At 54.3% G+C, this 22,540-nt stretch overlaps 2 protein-coding genes across 3 annotated transcripts in view; one reads left to right on the top strand and one right to left on the bottom strand.

The window, feature by feature from the left end:
- Mafk (MAF bZIP transcription factor K) overlaps positions 1-3,442 on the top strand; it is a 15,419-nt gene extending 11,977 nt beyond the window's left edge. For both annotated transcript variants that reach the window (XM_008851419.3, XM_017802799.2), the window contains exon 3: positions 740-3,442. In XM_008851419.3, the coding sequence (XP_008849641.1) occupies positions 740-1,174 (435 nt within the window). In that variant the 3' untranslated portion in view covers positions 1,175-3,442. The remainder of the gene's footprint in view (positions 1-739) is intronic.
- Positions 3,443-6,739: 3,297 nt separating this feature from the next.
- Positions 6,740-15,813, bottom strand: Tmem184a (transmembrane protein 184A). The gene is made up of 9 exons (XM_017802776.2): positions 15,729-15,813; positions 14,527-14,754; positions 9,801-9,966; positions 9,331-9,421; positions 9,162-9,237; positions 8,989-9,080; positions 8,593-8,762; positions 7,883-8,074; positions 6,740-7,462 (listed from the first exon to the last, which is right to left on the bottom strand). The coding sequence occupies exons 2-9, from the start codon at positions 14,752-14,754 to the stop codon at positions 7,200-7,202; spliced, it is 1,278 nt and encodes a 425-aa protein (XP_017658265.1). The 5' UTR covers positions 15,729-15,813; the 3' UTR covers positions 6,740-7,199.
- Positions 15,814-22,540: the final 6,727 nt, after the last annotated feature.

Genomic DNA, 22,540 nt, shown 5'->3' with positions numbered 1-22,540 from the left:
TTAATTTTAATTTTTTTTCATTTTTCAAATATTTTTATTTTATGTATATGAGTGTATTGCCTGCGTGTATGTAAGTGTACCTGTGTCATGTAATGCCTACAGAGGTCAAAAGAGGGCACTGAATCCCCTGAAACTGGAGTTACAGACAGTTGTTAGCTGCCATGTGGGTGCTGGGAATCAAACCTAGGTCCTCTATAAGAGCAGCCAGTGCTCTTAACCTCTGAGCCACCCCTCCAACTCCTTGAATACTTCTTTTTTAAAATTTTATGTGTATGAGTGTATTGTCTGCATGTATGTATGTAAGTGCATTGTTGTGCAATGCCTTTGGAGGTCAGAAGATGGTGTCAGATCCCTGGAACTGGAGTTACTGGTGGTTGTCAGCCACTAAGTGGGTGCTGGGTATCGAACCCAAGTCCTCTGCAAGAGCAGTGCTCTTAATCACTGAGCCATCTCTCCAGCCCCATGACCTTACTTCTTAAGGAAACAGGTTTTGGGTCCTCTCTGATCAAAGAGGGGTCCTAGTGACAGGGCTGTGCAATATGACTTTGTGGCACCCTGTCATGGGCACAATGTTAGAGTCCCACACTGCCACCCTGGTCCAGAATGGGAGCACAGGACAGGCAAGAGGCACTGCTGGGCTTCTGTTGGACCAGATCCCAGCCTTCTTGGCGACTGTGAGCAGGTACTGGAGTGAACCCTGCATCTCCCCATGCTAACCCCTGCTGCTATGGTCCCTCAGGTCAAGAAGGAGGCGGGCGAGAACGCCCCTGTGCTCAGTGATGATGAGTTGGTGTCTATGTCGGTGCGGGAGCTGAACCAGCACCTTCGGGGGCTCACCAAGGAGGAGGTGACGCGGCTGAAGCAGCGGCGACGCACACTCAAGAACCGTGGCTACGCGGCCAGCTGTCGCATCAAGCGAGTGACTCAAAAAGAGGAGCTGGAGCGGCAGCGAGTGGAGCTGCAGCGGGAGGTGGAGAAACTGGCCCGGGAGAACAGCAGCATGCGGCTGGAGCTGGACGCCCTGCGCTCCAAGTACGAGGCCCTGCAGACCTTCGCCCGCACCGTGGCCCGTGGGCCTGTCACGCCCACCAAGGTGGCCACCACCAGCGTCATCACTATCGTCAAGTCGGCTGAGCTCTCCTCCACCTCTGTACCCTTCTCAGCTGCGTCCTAGTGCCTGCCTGGGCCAGGCAGGGTGCTGGCAGAGGCACGGCCCACGCCTGTCTTAGGCTCCTTGGCACAGACTCCTTATGTGCACCTGCCCATCTCGGACCCTGCCAGGCTGAGGGTGGGGACAGCAGGGATAGACTGATGCAGCGTGAGAGGGAGGTTTTCCTGAGCAGGTGCTGCACACAGTCCCATGCACACACGTGTACACACACACTGCCCCTTCCTGCAGGGGTGTGTTTTTATGAGCCTTCTTCAATGCCTGCCCATCAATAGCATCCCTGCCAAGGTTCTCCAGCTGCCACGGTGGACACTGCACTGCCCTTTGCTGGGCTCTGGCTGGTGACAGGAACAAGTTCCAACCTTGTTCCTAGCAAATGGCGCCACAATCTGTGTTATCCCTGAGAGCCATGTCCTGGGAAGCAGTTCTAGGAATGGCTACCTGCAGGGCCTGGCACAGCCCCCGAGGGCAAGGAGCCCTGGTCAGGTAGGTGGTCACATGGGAAAGTCTGTCCAGTATGTGCAGAGGGTTGCATGGAGGTCGTGGAGTGTCTCTTGTTGTCTGTCAGCTGAGGCGGCTGCATAGTGTGGTGTAGGGGCCACCTAGCCACAAAGCCAGCAAACATCTGTACTCAGCAGAGGAGAGAGGCTGGAGGGGGCAAGTGACCTGAGAGATGTTGGGGGATGTAGAGGTAGCAATTACGATGTGTCTTCTTACTGGAGAAAGACAGGCAGTGAGGTGGGTGAGGATCGAGTGGAGTCTTGGGGGCCTAGACCCCAGGATGTGGAAAGGCCATAGCATCACAGTGTAGAGGGCCAGAGGGCACATCTGGAGGGCCTTGTGGATATCCCCCCTGTGGGTAGGTCAGCGAGATCCCAGGGCAGTCTGTAGGCACAGAGAGACCATCTGTGCAACCTTGGTGCTCAATTGTCACCTGCCTATTCCTTCTTCCTGAATGTTTGTACCACTGGTCACCTTGGGGACCCTTTCTGGGCCTTCTCTCCCAGAGCACGGCTATAGCGCCCCTTCCTGTGACTAGAGTCCCAGCTGGGTGAGCAAGGGCTGGCTTTGGGAGCCCCATCTGGGGCAGGTTGGTGGAATATGAGCCCTGTGCCCTGTCACCAGCTAGAAGCCATGTGTAACTATCAGGGCCAGCACAAGAGGGCTGCAGCAAGCCTCCAGGGAGATGCCAGGTCTGCCTGCAGGATTGGGAAGAGAGCAGAGGACAGGCAGCCCCAAGGGCTTCAGCTTATTGTCCAGTCAGAAACTGGGGCCCTGCTGTGTGGTGGGCTGTCCCCCAAGATCCTGGGGAGCATGGTAGGTGGGAGGAGTGGGGAGGGGCAGGCTGAGCCACAGCCAGGCACTTAGAAATTGCTGTCAATACCTTTTGGTAGGTAATCCATATTGGATATCAATAAGGACCATGGGGGAATATTTAAAGAGAGAGAAGATATATATATATATATAAAAATTATATACACATTTTATCATACAGATTCTTCATAACAGTTTTCTTTCCTGGTAGATCTCTATTAGTGCAGAGTGGGTTGCATGGGGTGGGGGCTTGTCCATCGCCCATGCTCCCCGCCTCCCCCTGCTTCCATGAATCAGTTGCTTGCTTTGGACTGAAGCCCAGGGTGCCACCAAGTGGCCTGGACACGTTGGGTCACTAGTAGCATGTGCGCTCCAAGATGGGTTGCAGTAGCGGCCTCTTCCCAGCTCCTGGTATCCCGTCTGTGGGATGTGGTAAGCAGGTGACCACTGGCTGTGGGTTGCTGTGTACTTCTGGTGGGGGGCTCTGAACCTTGAGATTGAGAGAGCTCTTCCCACCTGGAGCTCATCCAGGGGCCCACCTGGAAGGAGGGGCTAAGGAAGGATGTGAGTGTGCTCTGTTTTTCTTTATATCACTGAAATTTCATTTTCATGATTTAATATATGGATTTTTTTATTTAAGAAAATGAGTTTTCTGTCTCATGCCTCTATCTTCCCAAAGAAGGCAAGCTGTGTTCTTTCAGAGGGACAGGGATGCGTACTGGCCACACGGGCCCAGCGTCCCTGGCCACCTGTACTTGGCAGTTTCATCAGTTTCATTTCAATATTTATTTTTTTTTGTGCTACTTTTTCTCCCCCCATGTCATAAATTATTGAGACGAGATCATATACCGTGGACCCATCTGCACCCTGCCTTATGGCCACTACCTAATTTATTGCTGTACATGTTGCTGTGACTGCTTTTGTATCTTTGCAATAAAGAGTTTCCTGTTTGAGATGTTACCAGTGTGGATGCTGATGTGGCTGGAAGCCCTGGGACCTGGGCTAGACCTCCTGGTGGGCCCTGGCTTCCTATACCACATACCAAGGCTCCTGGGGACCTGAGTCAGGATCCTGGACTGGCTTCTTGGGATGCGGGGACTGGCATTCCTGTGCTCCTGGCTCACTTGCAAGTGGGTCCCTGAGCATCCAGTAGTCTCTGATAGCTGAGAGATCCCTGCTTTATAGCTGGGAGCCTCAGGGACCTGAGCCGTCCCTTCCCAGCAGGGTGGGCCATATTGCCTGCCTGGCCCTGCCCCCTGAGCAGTGTTGGGTGGGGTCTGGGGTGAACCTGTAGGACACTGCAAGAGGGACAGGGTCCATGTGGGGCAGAGAGCAATGTCCCAGCTTAGTGCAGCCAATAGAATGTTTTAAGCATAACTAGGGCTGGAGAAATGACTGGTACAGAGCTTGCCTTGTAAGCATGAAGACCTGAGTTCAGTCCCCAGAACCTGTGTTAAAAAGCCAGACATATGGTATGCTTGTAATCCCAGCACTGGGGAAGTAGAGGCAGGTGACTCTGGGGCTCACTGGCCCTCTGATGAATTCCTACTTGGTGAGGCCAATGAGAGACCCTGTCTTAAAACAAGAATAGGTAGACAGTGCCTGAGAAACAAAGCTGTCTTCTAGCCTCCACACACGTGCCTGTACATTCACACATGCACAGGAAGCCTAATTAGACCCAGATCAACTAGGTCTCCTGATGGATGCCATCCCTCCACCCAGACTTTCCAGGTGAGCTGTCAGCCCCTGCCCTGACCTCAGTAGGCTGGACCAACCCACATGTCCCTCCTGCTCACCTACCCTGACTGCAGAGATATTTACCAGGTAGGGTGACCACTTAGCTAAGGCAGATTTCTCTGCAACTGACCCTAGCCTACTCTTGAGTGGCAACCAGCTTCTGTGGCCAGACAGAATGTAAAGGAGCCCCTGACCAGCCATGCTGGACACCTACACTGTGCTTAGGTTTTGCCTGGGTTACCACACACACGAGAACCAGGGATCAGAGCAAGTTAGAAATGGCAAGAGCCTAGCATTGTGGCTCACACTTGGAAATCCTAGCATTTAGGAGGCTGAGACAACATGATGGCAAGTTCAAGGACAGCCTATGCTACACAGAGTTCCAGGCCAGCCTGGGCTACAGAGTAAGACCGTATCTCACGGCATAGGGGCTGGTATGTTGGCTCAGTAGACAAATTAAGCATGAGTTCAGAGCCCCATCACCCACATAAAGGACTGGTCATGTGCATCTGTAACCCCAGCACTTTTGGGGTTGAGATGAAGACAGGCAGATTCCTGGGGCTTTACTGAACAGCCAGCTTAGCCTAACTGATGAAGCTTCAGGTTTAGTGAGTGGTCCTGTCAAAAAATACAGTGAAGGTTCAATACCTTAAGCATCCTGATTTGATCCCTGTTTTCAGTCCTTAAACTTTGGAACTGCTAGTGATGGCTGAGTATAGATTTTATTTATAGACAATTTGTCACAGGTGGGAAGAAAAAAAAATCACCATTGAAGGAGGCTGGAGAGATGGCTCAGCAGTTAAGATTATTGGCTGATCTTGCAGAGGACCTGGGTTCAATTCCCAGCACTCACAAGGTGATATAGTCTGTCACTCCAGTTCCACGGGATCTGATGCCCTCTTCTGGCCTCTGAGGGCATTGTATGAATGTGGTGTACTTATATCCAAAATACTCATACACATAAACTAAAAATAAATTTTAAAAAATTTAAAAAATTGCCAAAAAATGATGTGGAGAATAACTGAGGAGACGCCCAGCATCGACCTCTGGCTGCCATACAAATGCTTACATGCATGCATACTTGCAGGCATGCATGTGTGTGTACACAGGAAATGGCAAAAGGCTGAGCCAGGACAAACCCAGTTCCTGCCTACCAAGCAGTCCCTTCCTCGGGCCCCGTGGGCTGGTACTGTGCCTGATCCTTCTTTCACTAGTGATGAAACTTGAAGCCCCCCCATACCCCAACCATTCCCCCATATTCCCTGAGTGGCAATGCCTAGGCAGCTGGCTTCTTCTGAGTCAGTGGCCACATTCAAACAGCCCATGTTGAGCCCTGGGTACCATATTATCCCTAGCCTGGCTTTGCTTTGTGTTGTGTTGGGAGAAAGCATGCCCATCTACAGGTGAAGATGTCTGTGGAGGAGGGAGTAGTCAGTTCCTTGCCATGCTCAGTGACTTCCGGCAACCTGGTCAGGGCCCACCTTCCCCAGTATCAGTATATGCAGGTTCCTGACACATGGGTGGGTGTTCATAGATGTCAATTCTATCCCTTCTCTAAAGCACAGACCTCAGAGGCCGTCCAGGGCCCCAGAGGCTACTTGGCATCTATCTCTAGGGCAGAGATAGGGTCTCTCCCTTTGGCAGAGGACTGCCTAAGTCTCCCCTCTCATTGGAAGGCTGGCACAGAGCCTGTCTCAGTCTCCAGATATTGTGAGCCCTTCCCGAGGCTGCTCTGTAGCCCTGCCAGCCCCAGAAGGCATGATAAGTGGGTGTGGGTGGCTCTTTGTGGCCAGGTGCAGGGAGGAACTAAGTCTGTCTTATCAGCCCAGCAGGGCCAGAGAGAGGCCACTGGCCTTGAATCCCTGATTCCTGTGCCCTGGAAACAAGAAGGCAGGGGAGTGTCACCTCCCCACCCTTGACACTGTAGTCAGGTGCTGTTTAGCTGTCTCTGAAGTCAAGGGCACGCTCTCTTCTCTCCCTACTGGCCGTGGGAACCAGCAGCCAGGCGGGTGTCACTGCTCCCTGGGTGGTGCCCACTGTCCAAGTGCCTGTCTGGCTTGCTGGGCCTGGCTCCCCACACCTGCTGCCTTTGTCCCCCACATTTCCAAAGCCATTCTAGCTACAGATACTGGGCTGATCTCAAGCTCCCTGGGCACTTGGTTCTCCTTGGTATGCAGGAAGTGGAAGGGAAAAAGGCAGGATACCAGGCTTATGCTCAGCCTCATAATCCACTCTCAGCTGGGGCCAGCCTGAGGTGCCCAGGGAGATGATTACCCCAGCTCTAATGGTAGCACAGAACTTCTCATCTGGTGGGAAAGTCCACACTCTGCCCTGCACTGCTCTGAGCCACACTGCAGTGGTTGCCCTGGTTGTCCCTGACACCCAGCTTTATCCCATGGGCCCTGGCGGACCACCCCTTGGTAGCCCTTCACATGGGATATAAGTCCTGCAAAAACAGACATCCAACAAGCTTTAGAAAATGCAAGGTGTTTATCTATAAATAAGCAGTTAGTAGCTGGCAGGCTGGTGCCCTCACAGCCATGCTGTGCTAAGAGGCCAGGCCACCCCCGTGGGGGCCTTACCAAGGATCTGTGCTAGAATAAAGGGCAGGGGGGTTTCTTCATGCACCCAAGATAGCCACAGCCAGGCCCAGGCTCTGTGGCTCCTCAGTCCTAGGTGACCGGGCCTATTCTTCCTGACTGTCCCTCTCTGCAGTTGACCTAACCATCTGTCTCGTGGGCCTGTGGTATGGAAGGAGTAGCCAGCTCTCAGGTCCACCTGCGGCCTGGTCACGCCACTGGGTCCTTGGGCTTGTCCATTTCGCCCAGGTGACTTTTCCCTGGGCCATATGTGGGATGGGGAGGGCCCCCAAGACCTCGCAGGGGGTTTCTCAGGAGAGGCTGGGCCTCTGGAAAGTAAGCTGGTGGGTGGGGGCCCAGGCAGACTGGGTCCCCAGCCAGACTCCACACTCTCCTCATCCCTACAGGTCCTCAAAGGGAATCAGCATGCGTTTCTCTATGTTTTGGCTTTTTTTACCCACTCTGGAGCCACTGATTGGGCCAGGGTGGGTGCTGGGTGATGGATGGTGCCCACCCTGGCTGGGCCCCGGGGCCTCATGTGTGGCTTGTTGTATATACTGCTGGTAGGCTGGTGAGAAGTTATGAATGGCATCCTGGACGATGTCCTGAGGGCTGATCGTCTCCTTTAGGCCACTGGATATGCTCTGCATAGGTGCTGGTGGGGCTGGAGGGGACAGAGCATAGGCTGAGCCACAGGCCTCCATGGACCCTAGCACCCCACATTGAATACCCATTCCCTCAGTCCTGTCTTACCCAGGCTATCTTGGGCTACTCAGGCCTGGGGGTGGATCTTGTGTGTTTAGGCCTTGCCATTGGCTAGCAAGTGACTCCAGATACCAGAGCCCTTCACACTGAGCAGGTGGGAGCCAGGCGGTCACCAGCCATATGATCCAAATGGCTGTACTCTTAGGGTGGTCAGCCCAGCCCCTCCTGACACCCTCAAGGGACCTCTGGTAGTGGCCAGGTCTACTAGAGTCTCCAGAGCTCGCAGCCCCCCTTACCTACTGGTTCAGACACCCACAGGGGTATCTCCCTGCTGGGCAGTGGATACCATGGCTAAGCCATTCCAGTACTCCAGGCTTACCAGGCGAGTTCTTCTCTGCGTAGACCTGACAGGGGAAGGCGTAGCGCAGCGCAAGCGAGGCAAACAACATCTCAATGCAGATTAGAAAGTTCTGGTAGCCAGCAGCTAGTGTGCCGGCCCCTACTCTGGTGCCATCCACAGCTTGAACCTCAGGGATGATCCCACATCTCTCCAAGATGGCCAGCAGCATTCCTGGAGGTGGTGATGACTGCTCAGGCCCTGGAAGGGAGCTGAGCCCTGCCCACTGAAGCCTGATGTAGGCAGGGGATGGCAAGAGAAAGACTAGCCTTCCCCCCAGTCTCCTCTGACCAAGGCAGCCTGTCCATACGGTCACATTTTGTGACGGGGGACTGTGGTTGAGAGGGCTGAGTGTCTCAAAGTTGGCGTCCTTGGGTGCTCTCCCTGACACATCCAGTTAGGGGCCTCTCTCCTATGGTCTGTCTGCTGGATGTCTTCCTCCACCATGGGGACTGAATTCTCACAGCCTGGCAGGGACCAGGGCTCAGGAAGCCCAGTTGTGGCCTCCTTTTGCTGACAGACCTCACTGTATCCCAAAGCCCTAGGCTCTACTGGCTCTGATTTGAGCAGCTGAGCTACTTCCCCATGACTAGGGAAGCTGAGACACACAGGGCTGGGATGGAGGTGCAGTCTGAACCCAGGTTCCAGGAATGCCAGCCCTGGCTCCACACCTATGCCCAGAGCCCACACACCCTGCCAAAAGGAGAGGAAGATGATGGCTTTGATGGTGAGGAACTTGAGCACCGGCTCGAAGGGCCTCAGGAGCTCCCTGGTAGCAAAGTAGAAAAGGAACAGAGCGTAGAGAGCCAGGCTGACAGAGGCGTTGTACACGAGGGTCACATACAGGTAGCCGCTGCGGACACTGGGCCAGAGGATATGTTGGTTAGAGCGACCCCTGGCCTTTATAGACATGCTTTTGGCTTGTCCCCTTCCTGGCACAGCCCCACCTAGGTCTTTTCTCCAGGATCTTAGCATCAAGAACAGGGCTTGAGGCTTTTTGTTGCCCAATACTCTACCCACTGAGCTACAGCCCACTTAGAGGGATGGCCCCTTGAGGAAGGACCTGAGGGGGTCCTGACTCTCCTTACTTGAAGTCTCCATCGTGGTATCTGTCAAAGGCCTGGAGGATGATGGTGATCAAAGCCATGACTGGTTTGACGATACAGAATTGTAGTGTGGCCTGGGGGTGTGGTGGGGGAAGGGAGTGAGAACGGTTGCATGGGGGCAGGGCAAGGGCACGGGGGGCTAGACAGCCCTTCACCTGCTTGCAGAACCTCAGGAACGTGATGGAGTAGGACACGCCCCGGAGACAGCAGGTCCCATAGAAGCAGCTGGACCTGGATGTGAGGAAGAAGTGGCTGAGGCTGCTGGGAAGACAGCTGAAGGGTCCCTGGCATGGCCTGGCCAGGCCCTGGGCAGGGTGGGCTCACCTGATGGGTTTGCCGCGGATCTCAGCCATGATGGCGCTCTCGCCCCCCAGATATTGGAAGCACAAGGTTAGGAAACTGTATATGACAAATGCTGCAGTGGGGACAGAGGGGTGATAGTGAGCGTGGGCCCACGGGACCCTTCCACGTGTAGGTTCGGCTAGACCCACCAGAAATCCATAGCGCACATGTTGGGGCACACCCTCAGGGCATGTTCAGATCAGCAAACCAGGCATCCAGGTTGCAGACTATGCAACCCTTATAAGCAGCAGGTCTCAGACGCATGCTGAGACAGGGAGGATGGGGTACCTGGCTGGAGGCTGGTGGGAACATGTAAGCATGTGGGTGGCTGGGGTTCTCACTGGGCTCCCCCAGCCCAGCCCTGAGCATCGTGTGTGTGTGTGTGTGTGTGTGTGTGTGTGTGTGTGTGTGTCTGGGGTTCCCCCTGGTTCCCCAGCCCAGCCCCCCATCACCTTCGTAGCAGTCTCGGACAGAGTCGAAGTAGACATAGTAGGGATGGCCCCCGAGGAGGAGGAGGCTGAGCCAGGAGTCGAAGGCGTAGATGGGCACAATGAATAGGAGGCGGATGACGTAGCGCTGCTCACACGGCGCGGTGTAGGAACGTAGGTGGGAGTATATCTACACCAGGAGAGTTCCGGTGAGACCTCTGTCCCCAGCTCCTGTCCCTTCTGTTCACCTCACAGGCACCAGCCAGGATGCTGGGCAGGAAGTGAGACTGGGCAGACCTCTGGGCTGGCCTGCTTCTCCTACACTCCCTACTTTTCTACAGGGAGCAGGACAGACACAGGAAGGAAACCTTTTCCTATAGTAATCAGACGGATAGAGAACATATATCAAATGGAAAGAGTCAGGCCTGATCATGCAGGCCAGTCATCCCAGCTACTCGGGAGGTTGAGGCAGGAACATCATGTGTGCAGCCCAAGCAACTTAGTGACCCTGTCTCTAAATGGAATGTGGAACTGGGGAGATGGCTCAGTGGATAAAGTGCTTGCTGTACAAGCATGAGGACCTGAATGCAGATCACCAGAACCCAAAGAAAAAGCCAGGTGTGATGTGGCCTACATCTAGTGCTAGGGAGGTGGAGACAGATGGATTCTTGGAACTCACTGGCTGGCTGGTCAGTCTTGCCAAATCAAGGAACTCCAGGTCCCAGTGAGAGACTCTGTCTCATAAAGCAATGTGGACAGTGCCTGTGGAATGACACCTTTCTGGCTTCTATTCACACACAAAGGTAAAAAGAGGGTGGGGGTGTGGCTTAGTGGTAGAGCTCCTGCCTAGAATCCCCTCAGTGAGGGGCTTGGGGTGTGGCTCAGATAAACCATGTGTAAAACCCTAGGTCCAATCCTCAGCACCACAAAGAAAAAAAAAGTATCTGTGATTAACAAAAAAATTAAACTTGGGGTTGGAGGGATGGCTCAGTGGTCAAGAGCACTGGCTGCTCTTCCAGAAGACGGGGATTCAGTTCTCAGGACTCACATGGCAGCAACCTACTATCTGAAACTCATGTTCTAGGGGCTCTGACGCCCTCTTCTGGCCTCCAAGGGCATTGCACACATGTGGTATACTTACATACATGTAGGCAAAACACTCATACACATACATTTATGGTATCCAACCCACGTGGATTTTTTGTTTGCATATTTGTACATATGTGGTGTATGCTGGTATGTGTGGCTGCACATGTGTGTGGCTGCACATGTGTGTGCATGCATGTGGAAGCCAGAAGCTGATGCTGGGTGTCTTCCTCAACTGCTCTCCATGTAACTTTAAAAAAATTTTTTTTTGTTTGTTTGAGACAGGGTCTTCCTGTAGCCCCCACTGGGCTAGAACTCACTATTGTAGACCAGGCTATCCTTCAAGTTCACAGAGATCTGCCTGCTTCTGCCTCCCAAGTGCTGGGATGAAAGGCATGCAGCACCATGCCTGGCATTATTTTAATTTTTTAAATGTATGCATATGTGTCTTTGTGTGTATATTCCACATGTATGCAGGTACCTATGGAGGTCAAACAAGGGCATCGAATCCCCTGGAGCTAGAATCACAGGTGGTTGTGGGTCACCTGGTATGGGTGCTGGGAATTGAACTGGGGTCCTCTGCAAAAACAGTACCTACTGTTAACCATTGAGCCATCGCTCCAGTCCCACCCACCCTATTTTCTTGACCTCTCTCATGGAATCTGGAGCTCACTGATCTGGTACACTTGTGGCTGAGCTTCAGGGACTCACTGACCCTCCCCACCCCCTGGTGCTGGGGTTACAGATGCGTCTGCCATGCCTGGGCTTTTTCTGGTGCTAGAGACTGAACCAGTGCTCTTGTTTTTGTCTTTTTGAGGCAGGGTCTCAATGTAGACCCAGCTGGCCTGGAACTAGCTATGTAGACTAGGCTGGCCTTGAATTCACAGAGATCTGCCTGCCTCTGCCTCCAGAGTGCTGGGACTAATGGCGTTCACCACCATGCCTGGCTGCAGTCAGTGCTGTTAACTGCCCAGTCATCTCTCCACTACCCCACTTCCCCCACAGAAACAAAAACAAAAACAACCCCATTCTTTAGCATCTTCAGGCACAGGGCACGTCTCAATTTACAATGTCCTGTGGGAGTAAGGCGGGCTGCGGTGAGCACTGCGGCACTCATTCAACAACAGTTTCTTGAGCCCTGCTGAGTGTCAGATCTAGGTCAGGAGACCTGAAGGGGTAGAGCGTTTGTAACACAATTAGGCTCTCAGCATAGGGACAGAGGAATGAATTTATTCCTTAAACTCCTTAAATAAAGGGGAAAATTAAGTTGGGCATGGTGGCACAAGCCTTTAATCCTAGCACTTGGGAGGCAGAGGCAGGTGGATCTGTGAGTTCAAGGTCAGCCTGGTCTACCTAGCAAGTTCCAGGCTCAAAAACACTATAAACAAACAAACAAACAAATAGGAAAATTCTGTGCATGGAGACTCAAAATACTGAAACACAAGGAATGACTGCTGGGGTTTCCCACCCTCACCATAGAGGCCCAGGCTGGCTATACTATATAACTGATGTGCAAAGGAGCATTATATAGTCAGTAAAAAGATGCTCAGAGCCGGGCATAGTGGCACACGCCTTTAATCCCAGTACTCGGGAGGCAGAGGCAGGCAGATCTCTGTGAGTTCAAGGCCAGCCTGGTCTACATAGTGAGTTCTAGGACAGCTGGGGCTACAGGGAGACCTTGTCTCAAAAAGATACCCCCCTTCATAAAAAGATGCTCAGAAACATCTCTAAGGCAAGCTCTCTAATGAGATGAGGAACCTGAGAACCAGGTTGAGAGAATACTGAGAACCAGCAGGGTTCCCAGTATTACACATACCTGATAAAAACGGAAGGAAAGGGCTGGGGATGTGACTCAGTTGGTAGGGTGCTTGCCTAGCATGCAGGAAGCCCTGGGTTCCATTCCCATCATCACATAAAAGGGTCAAGGTGATATCTGCCTGTCATCCTGAAACTTGGGAATGTAGAGGCAGAATGGATGGACAGAGCTACATAGCGAGATTGGGACCAGCCTGGGTACAAGATGCTGTCTCAAAAAAAACCACAAAACAAAGCAAAAACAAAAACAGCAACACCCTTTCCCAACAAAACAGGAAGGTGATCATAGTGTTCCTTGAACCTTTCTGAATTTTCCATGTTTTTGTACAGGGACACACTAGAACAGAAACACCCCCCCGTACCCCCCCTCGCCCCCAGTTCTGGAGATGGAACCTAAAACCTCATGCTGGGTCTTTTTAATTAATTTGCTTGAGACAGGGTCTCATTGTGTAGCCCTGGCTGGCCAGTAACTCACTATGTAGACCAGGCTGGCCTTGAACTCAGACACCCATCTGCTTCTGCCTCCCAGAACTGGGATTAAAAGCATGGGCCACCACACCTGGCCTCCATAGAGTCTTTAAGAGGATTGGGAGCTGGATGGATGGCCCCATTCCAGGCCACTGTAGGGAAGACTTCCTGGGGAGGTGCCCTTCGGGGCACAGGATAATGATGTTTGAGGGAACTGTGTGCAGAGGCTGTGTGGGATACAGAGGCTGCTGGTGTCAGAGCCAAGCTCCTATCAGTCCGTCCCTCCCTGGCCACTGCTGAGGGAGAACACAGTGTGACCAGCCAGCAGGAGACCTCTCCCAGGCTGGCACTGCCTGACTAGTGACCTTGACAAGCTGCTGACCTCTCTAGCCTTCTTTTCTCCATTTGTAAAGTGAGGCATTGAACCCCTCTGTTCAGTTCCTGCTCCTCTGGGAAGCCTTTTCTGCTGGCCTGAACAGCAAGGGCCAGCCTCATGCCACCCACCTCTATGGCTAGGACCCACCTGGCTTGTCTCTAGATACTGGTGTGTGTTCCTTGTATCCTGGTTATTGAGGCCACACCTGGATAGGTACCAGCCAGCAGGTGTCTGACATGGGCAGAGGAGCCTGCTCTCACTTCCTGTCTCTGCTCCTGAGGGCCCTTGCCCTGGGCTCACTTGCTCACCAATGTCCTCACAGTGTTAGGTGGCATCCCAGAGGACCGATGCTCCTGCATCCAACTCCTTACTGCCTAGCTTCCTATCCCCAGCTCCTACCTCCCAGTTCTCCAACTCCCTGTCCCCCCACTCCCCACCCCCAATTCCCCACTCCCAGCTCCTGCTCCCCAGCTCTCCAGACGCTTGCCCCCCCAGCTCCTACCTCCCAGTCTTCTCTTAGCTCCTTCTCCTTCCACGCAGCTCACCCAATCTCATTCCCCTAACTTCCAGCCCCCTACCCCCAACAGCTCCCAGCTGCCTGTTTCTGGCTTGAGGCTCGCTACAGAGCAAATTCCGGCCCTGGCCAGCTCCAGAGGGATAAGGCCCTTGCTCCTCCAGCTGTGTGAGCCTGGGGGAGCCCCTGACCCTCTGAGTCTTAGTGTGCTTGTCTGTGAACTGGAACCAATCACTGACCTCAGTGACCAGTGTGAGGGGCCAAGGATATGACTTGGGGTGCTGGACTAGTGCTCTGCCCTCTGCCCTCTGCCTGGCAGAGACTTCAGGCCTGGCCCCTGGGGAAAGGCCCTAGCTGGACACTGTGGCCTGGGGTCCCACCAGGCCTCAGTGTCCAGTACTGGGACTGTCCATGGAGGTCCCCTGACCCCAGCAGCTGCCAGGTCCTATAGAGACCTATGGTCCTTTGCCAGGCCAAACAGGGGGGCTTACCTGGTGGCAGGTGAGCAGCAGAGCAGTCCATACAAATACACCTGACATGCCTCGGGCCAGCGCGCTGTTAAGGAAGAGCTGGGGGGCCCCCTGCGAGCCGTTGTCCACGCGCTCCATCTGTGGCCTGGCTGCCACTGTGGGCATTGCCGGGGGCGGGCTGGGCAGAAGCCAGGTCGCCGAAACCAGAGGGACTCCAGCTGTCCGCAGGAGCCCTGATGAGTTCCTCATCTGCAGGGGCCAGCAGAGGAGTGAGGACCCAGCTCAGGCTTCCGAGGGAGGGGAGGGGATGGGATGGGCGGGAGGTGGGGCCACAGGGGCTGAGGCCTGAGGCCATGTGGGTGTTTCCCAGTGGCCAGCTGTGCCCACTATGAACTTCTGCCCACCTGGCCACCATCGCTGGTACCCCATTCAACATCCCAAGATCTTCCTGAGCACTCATGGCCACCTGTTTCTTCTACAGGAATCTGTGTCTGCCTCTCCCACCCTCTCCCCTGACTCTAGTCACCCCTGGGGAACGTGGAAGCCCAGGGGCCTGGTTGCTTTCCTGCCTGGGGCTCAGATCTTGAGCTGGTGTCCTGGGAAACCCCTCAGATTCAATGCTCTGGGACCTCAGGGAGCTAGTTCCCAGGGGGCCAAAGACTGGTTCTAAGCTTGCCTGATGGCACATGTCTGTCATCCCAGCCCTCTAGAGGCTGTGTCCATGAGTTTGAGGGCAGACTGGGCTACACAGTGAGACCCTGGTCTCCAAAAATATCCCCAAACAAGCTGTGCATGGTGGTGCACACCTTTAATCCCAGCACTGGGAAGACAGAGGCAGGTAGATCTCTGTGAGATCAAGGCCAGCCTTGAGTTCCAGGCCAGCTGGGGCTATACAGAGACCCTGTCTTAAACAAACACACCAACCAACCAAACAACTAAACAAAAATCCCCAAAGCTTGCTTCCACTCAGGATTAGGAAGTGGGGATCCACCTGTTCTACTTGACTGAGGCATTTTTCTGAGAAAGCCAGGAAGCTTTGCCTCCTTCAGGGGAAAGTACCCACCCATCACACCAGCCCCCCTGCCCACCTTCATCCCCAGCCACCCACTGCCTGCCCTCTGCTCTTAATGTCTCAATAAGCTCCAGAGGCTGCCGGCGGAGCCCTTCCTCCCATTGCGCCTCCTTCCTGCTCTCCGTTGTCAGGTCACAGGGCTGGAGCCTACCTCTGTGGGCAGGAAGCTCTTGGGCTCAGGCCTGGGCGGCCTGGCCACCTCTGAGGACTCCAGACTAGTCTTTCACGTGGCCACCTTGTCTCCACTGGCACCTGCCGTGGGGGTGGAGCAAGGCTCTGGAAGGCTGTGTTAGGCCAGGAAGGCAGGTAGGGCCTCACCTGGCCAGTGGCCCACCTGGGCTTCAGGCTGAAGGAGGGACCAGAGGAGGAGCTGAAGTCTGTCCCCGCCCCTGTCGACACTCTATCCTTCTGGGGCTGTTTGCGCAGCAGCAGCTGGCTCCCAGGAACCTGCTGGCCAACAGGTGCCTTCACCTGCTGGCACCTGGTGGTTCCTGCAAGCTGAGCAGACAGGGATGGGGGGAGGGAGTCTGCTGGGCTGGGCTGGGTTCAAGGGAAGAGGCCTTGGGGGGAGCTCATGGACACAGGGCTTCCTTTTGGGTGGCGAGAAAGTTCTGGACCTAGACAAAGTGGTGGTTCCCTGAGCTGTGCACTTAGAACAGGGCAGGGCTGGGGTTGTGACTCAATTGGTAGAGCACTTGCCTAGCATGAAGCCCTGGGTTGCATACCCAGCACTGCATAACCAGGTGGTGGTATCCCTTGTAATCCCAACACTTGGGAAGTGGAGGCAGGAAGATCAGAAGTTCAAGGACATCTTCTGTAACATATTGAGTTCTAGGCCAGCCTAGGCTACATGAGAGCCTATCTCAATAAATCAATGAATTAATCAATGAATAAAATAAATATATAAAATTAAAACTTAGAGACTGGAGAGATGACTCAGCGGTTAAGAGCACTGGCTGTTCTTGCAGAGGACCGGGGTTCAGTTCCCAGCACCCATATGGTGGCTAACAACCATCTGTAACTCAAATTCCAGGAAATCTGATGCCCTCTTCTGACCTCTGTGGTCACTGCATAACACAGGCGCACTTACATACATGCAGGTAATACACTCATACTTATAAAAAAAATAATAATTAAAAAAAATAAGCAAATTTAGGCATAGGTCTGTAATCTCAGTCTTTCAAGCAATTGAGGCAGGATTGAAAGTTCAAGACCAGCCTAGGCTACAGAGTGAGTTCAAGGTCACCTTGGGCAAAGTAATGAGATCTTATCTAAAAATAAAGAGTAAAAAAGGGAGCTGGGAGTCAGGCATAGTGGTGGACACCTTTAATCCCAGCACTTACAAGGTAGAGAGAGGCAGATCTCTGTGAGATAGAGGCTAGCCTGGTCCACATAGTTTCAGGCCACCTGGGGCTACAGGGAGACCCTGTGTCAAGAGAGACGGGGGGGATTGCTGGGAATGTAGCTCAGTGGTAGGGCACCTGCCTAGAATCCCCCAGTGAGGGGCTGGGGTGTGACTCAGTGGTAGAGCACCTGCCTAGAATCCCCCAGTGAGGGGCTGGGATTTGTGACTCCTCAGGGGTAGGGCACTTGCCTAGAATCCCCCAGTGAGGGGCTGGGGTGTGGCTCAGTGGTAGGGCACTTGCCTAGAATCCCCCAGTGAGGGGCTGGGGTGTGACTCAGTGGTAGAGCACCTGCCTAGAATCCCCCAGTGAGGGGCTGGGGTGTGACTCAGGGGTAGCGCACTTGCCTAGAATCCCCCAGTGAGGGGCTGGGGTGTGACTCAGGGGTAGGGCACTTGCCTAGAATCCCCCAGTGAGGGGCTGGGGTGTGACTCAGGGGTAGAGCATCTGCCTAGTTTGCAGGTGGCCCTGAATCCAACCCCAGGAGCTAGAAAGGCCTGACACGTGGCACTCATATGGAAAGAGGCCCACTTGCCCTGGCTTCTGGAGGGGGTGTGGGCTCTGGCCATATCTGAGCCCAGATGTATTTCCACGTGGGCCATGCCACAATGGGAACTGGTATGATGTCCCCACCCTCTTCCTCTTCTTTGTGCCATTTGACCTTGATGCCTGGCAAATGGGGCTCCAGGCCATTGTCCTTTTGGGGAGATGGGACCTGGGCACTGCAGGCTCATCCATGTGTCTGGGTTCCCCTAGGAATACATGATGACTGAGATCTATGAACCCCATTTTTCCTTGCTGTTTAACCCACATTTTCCAACCAGGGATTCCCCAAAGTGGGACGCCAGAGGAAGTTAAGGCTCTGACCCCTGGAGAGTTCTTGTCCCTGCCCTACAGGTCACAGCTTCTGCACCCAGGCCAGCACTCCCCCTATGCAAGGTCACCCCTGCCCAGGGCCCTCTGTCACCTCCAGCAACAATGTCCCCTGTGTCCTATCACTTTATACTTTCATCTGAGACCTGCTTGTGTGTATATCTGCCTTCCTCAAATGGGAGCTTCCAGAACCTGGCATCATGCCTGAGTCCCCTGCCAGAGCTGTGGATGGCCTTGGGCTGTGGGTCCCCACTTGTCAGGAGTTGCTACTGTACTAAAGGTGCCCATGAGCCCTGCCCTGCCCCAACAGGCCTCAGTTTTGTGGTTTGATGTTAGGAGGACTTCCTGCTTAGAGTGAAAAGGTTAGGAAGAGGCCTGGTGATGTCTTTGGCCCAAGACTTGCTGGTCTTTGGCATCAACTGAGGTGTCTAGGACCCTGAGAAAGCCCCCTTAGTCAGGGCTGCTCCAGCTCTGACAGTGGCCAGGCCTGGTGCCACCCCCTGGGCTGTCCTTGCAGCTGTCCTTCCCTGGTGTGTTCATGCTGAACCACTGTTTCAGGAAGACCTGGGAGAGCCTGTCTTAACCTATCCACTTCAGGACATCTTGCATGCTCTGAGCAATGATTTTGCCTCAGGAGACAGCTTTGACTGCTGCCCACCCCCTTCTTCCCAGCCCCAGGCCTTGAAGACACTTCAGAAACAGGGATCTGAAAGAGTTGTGAGGCCCCCTGCCATCTCTACCCAAATTCCTAAAGTCACTTCCAGAAGTGGCCTCAGCCCTCAGCCCTTCATCCTGCCGTGGCCTTGGAGACCCTGGGCAAACACTTGGCCTTTCCTGGCCTCTATTTTCCCACCCAGAAAGTAGATTTAGTCTAAGGAAGGAACTGGGTCACCCACCCACACCTCTGTTCCTGTCAGCACAGGCTTTTTTCTTGTCCCCACATCCAGGCAGACCATTGTGGGGACATTTCTGAGCATCAGGTCCTGAAAGCACTGGAATTCTGGGTGTGCCCCATCAAGACACTCCCCAGTGTGTCTGGGCCTCAGTGTTCCCACCTGCAAGATGGCAGCAATGGACTCAGGGCTGCTGGAAGGAAAAGGGAGATGCAGCATTTCCCTCTCACCTACCTTCAAGGTAAGGCATGGAAGCCCTGCCCAATCGTGAGTCTCTAGATTGGTTCCACCCACACTGATCATCTGTCTCTCTCTGTCTCTTTCTGTCACTCTTGAGTCTCTGTTTCTCTTCTGTATGTCTCTCTCTGGGTCTGTATCTCTGTGTTTCTGTATCTGTTTCTCCTCTCTCTCTCTCTTTTTAATTTTTTTGTGTGTTTTTGAGACAGGGTCTCTCCATAGCCCCAGCTGGCCTGGAACTCTCTATGTATACCAGGCTGGCCTTGAACTCACAGAGATCCTCCTGCCTCTGCCTCCCAAGTGCTGGGATTAAAGGTGTGTGCCCCCCCGCCCGGCCTCTTTCTCTCTCTCTCTCTCTCTCTCTCTCTCTCAGACACACACACACACACACACACACACACACACAGCCCTGCCCCCTGCTGGACACTTGTGACTGCAGCATTTTCCCAGCAGGCTCCCAGGCTCTCCTCTCCTACCCTCTCCCAGGGAGACTTTGGAAGGACTGGCTGGGGTCCACCTCACTCCATTGGGTCCTCTTCATCCAGAAATCAGCATTTCTCCTGCCCTGCAAGGGATTTAATGGAGGTGACGGCACATTCCAGGGTTGTGGACACCCTGTTTCTGGCTCATAGCTCCAGCAGGTAGGTGAGGTAGGGGTGGGCCTGTGAGGTGCTGGGTGCACCCTGTGGGTTTGGCACACAGGTCCCTGTCATGACTGGGGACTTGGGACAGTCTTTGCTGCCTGGCTCTGGGACCAGGTGAGGGTTTGTCAAATGGCTGTCCTGGGGGTCCAGATGCTTAGCACAGGGCCATGCCAGGGGCAGCTGAAAGGAAGGAAGGAGCTGAGCTCAACTACAGGGACACTGGGAAAGTAAGGGGTTGAGACCCTGTGCCTGCGGGGCATGAGGTGACCATGTCAGAGTCAGGTGAGGGAGGCCTCCTTCAGAGGCCATAATCACAGCTCACACCCAGGAAGGGCCACACCCATATCAGGACAGACCAGCCAGCCTAGATGGGGCAGTGGGACCTCTGACCTGTGTTCACTGTGACCAGAAGACCAGAGTCTTGGCCAATCCAGCAAGCTGAATCAAGAGACTGAGGAAGCCACACAGCCTGTCCCACCCCTCCACATGGGTCCCACGATCTCAGCTCCACCCCTGTTGTGTCTCCAGCTCCAGGCTGAGGCTGGACTCTGACGTGCTCCCGGGTGGCCATCTAGTCTTTCCCAGGAGCAGATCAGGCTTTGTGTGCCCTGGGTGCCGAGATCTTTTTTTTTTTTTTTTTTTTTTTTTTTTTTTGAGACAAGTTCTCCCTGTAGCCTCAGCTGGCCTGGAACTTGCTACATAGACCAGGCTGGTCTTGATCTCCCAGAGATCTGCCTGCCTCTGCCTCCTGAGTGCTGGGATTAAAGGCATGCCCCACCATGTCTGACTAAGGCTACTTCCTAAAAAGCCTCCAAAGCTCTTGAAGGTGGCAGCAGCCAGTTGAGCTGACCTGTCCAGCCCCAGCCTTGCAGAGGGAGTCGTGCAACCCTGGCACCAAGCTGTCCTGGGTTGACCTTCAGCCACGCTGTCTCCCCTGCTAACTTCTAGTAGGTGACAAACAGCCGTTTGCCATGAGGTTTTTGCTTCCCGGATTAACTGGCCCTGATCCAACCAGCACCCACACCTGAGGTGTGGCAGGGTGAGGACGGATCAAGGGCTCCCTATGGGCCAATGTGCTTGGGCAGGGTGAGAGGCCGTGGGTGGCTATGGCTTTCTTGTCCTTCACATTGTTGTAGGTTCTCGAAAGCCTGGGGACCCCACAGCCACCTCTTTCCTTTTGCCTATGCCTCTTCCAGCTAGAACCACCTAAGAGGCAGCGCCTCCTGGTGCCCAGGTTGCCGCCCCTCACTTGGATGGGAGCAGCCCTGACAGAAGGATGTGGCCCAAGCCTCTCTTGGTATGACTGACCCTCCCCCTGGTTTCCCCAGGCTATTTGAATCTCTGTGTATGACTGGGCAGTGGGCACTCAGAGCCAGGACTCGGTTGGCCATTCTGCCACCGGCTTTTCTCAGATGGCTGTAGGTTCTCCTGCCAGGCCAGCCGCAATCTGGGACTCAGGGCCCAGGTGGCTCAGCTGCCCTGGTGTCCCATGGCCTGGTGAGGAAGGAGTAGCCCTCCGGCTTCCCATTCTGGGGCTGACTGGGCTCTACTTGTGTCCGGTGGCCCTGGACCACCTTGCTGGTGGGCCACCTTGCTGATATGTGCATGCTGTCCCTCTCTGTCCTGCCAGCTGTGCCTTATCTCTGTTCCTGTACCCACCTCCCTCTCCAGGTCTGCCATCTGTCTCTGGAGATTCAGTCAGGATCTGCCCATACTTGTCTTTGCCCCAGCTAGGTGCCAGACTTGGGTGTGGTCCTGGGGGCCTCCACTCGGGGGTGGGTATAGCTCTGCCCTGGGCCTGAGACCCTTTGTGGGAAGTAGAGTTTGGACTTGGGTGGTGGCGGAGGGCCGTGTTACTCCGATTCTCGGGAGCAGGTATTTTCCCACCCTGTTGGCGTCATGGGGCCCCAGCCTGGACACCACTCTTCCCCAGGCCAGCCCCACATGCACTCACACTCACACCCACACAGCTCACCTCCCTGGTGGCTCTGGGCGGCTGGCAGGGCCCACTGGGCAGGTGTGTGGCTTTGGCTTCCCAAAGTACACGCTCTGCAGATTCTGGGCCTGGCAAGGTAGCTGCTGGGAAGTCCTGCCTCAGTGTGGCCTGAGGCCTTCTGCTGGCCTGCTCAAGGCAGCTGGGACAGCCTAGGTCCCTTGGACACTATTGCTGCTGCCCAGGCATGGCTCTTCTGAGGCCCAGAAACTCCTCCCAGTCCCACCTGGCCTGCCCTGCCTGCCCAGCAGCCTCATGGGAACACACCCTCTGGTGGGCCACACCCTCTGCCATCCAAGATTCAGGGACCAGCCTTTCCGTTCCTATTCTGTCCACTGGTGCTCACAGGCCTCGTTCTTGAGCTGCTGCTATGTGGACAGGTTTGTAACCATGAATCCAGTGGGGGCTTGTCTCCAAATGGAACCAGGACCCTAGTGGGTGGGTATGCACTGAGGGGTCATGGGGAGAGGCCTGCCCTCATCTGTCCCTTCCCTGTCCAAGTTGCTCTCCCTTCCTTTCATCCCCAAAGCACCTGAGGGAGTGTGAGGCACACCTCATCCCTAACCTCTGATCAAGGCTACCGACACCTGTCATGGGATGCTGGGAACAGGTGACACAGGCCTCGTGAATGCCTTCCATGTTTGTCCAGGCCCAGCAGTATTGAGAAGCTCTAGAAGTGGGCAGTTTGTGGCTGGCAAGATGGCTCAGTGGGTAAAAGCACTTACTGCCAAGCCTGGTGATCTGAGTTCGATCTCCAGGACCCACATGGTGGAAGAGAACTGACTCCCTAATTGTGCCTCACATGCATGCCATGGCATGCCCATGCCCCCACACATAAATAAGTAAATGTAAAAAAAATAATAATAATCTCTCTAGGGCTGGAGAGATGGCTCAGCGATTAAGAACACTGGCTGTTTTTG

This window comes from Nannospalax galili, unplaced genomic scaffold (assembly GCF_000622305.1).
Source record: "Nannospalax galili isolate Female #2095 unplaced genomic scaffold, S.galili_v1.0 scaffold664, whole genome shotgun sequence".
Lineage (NCBI taxonomy): Eukaryota > Metazoa > Chordata > Mammalia > Rodentia > Spalacidae > Nannospalax > Nannospalax galili.
Note: the sequence above shows the minus strand (reverse complement) of the source record. Positions and strands in the feature narration are given on the sequence as shown.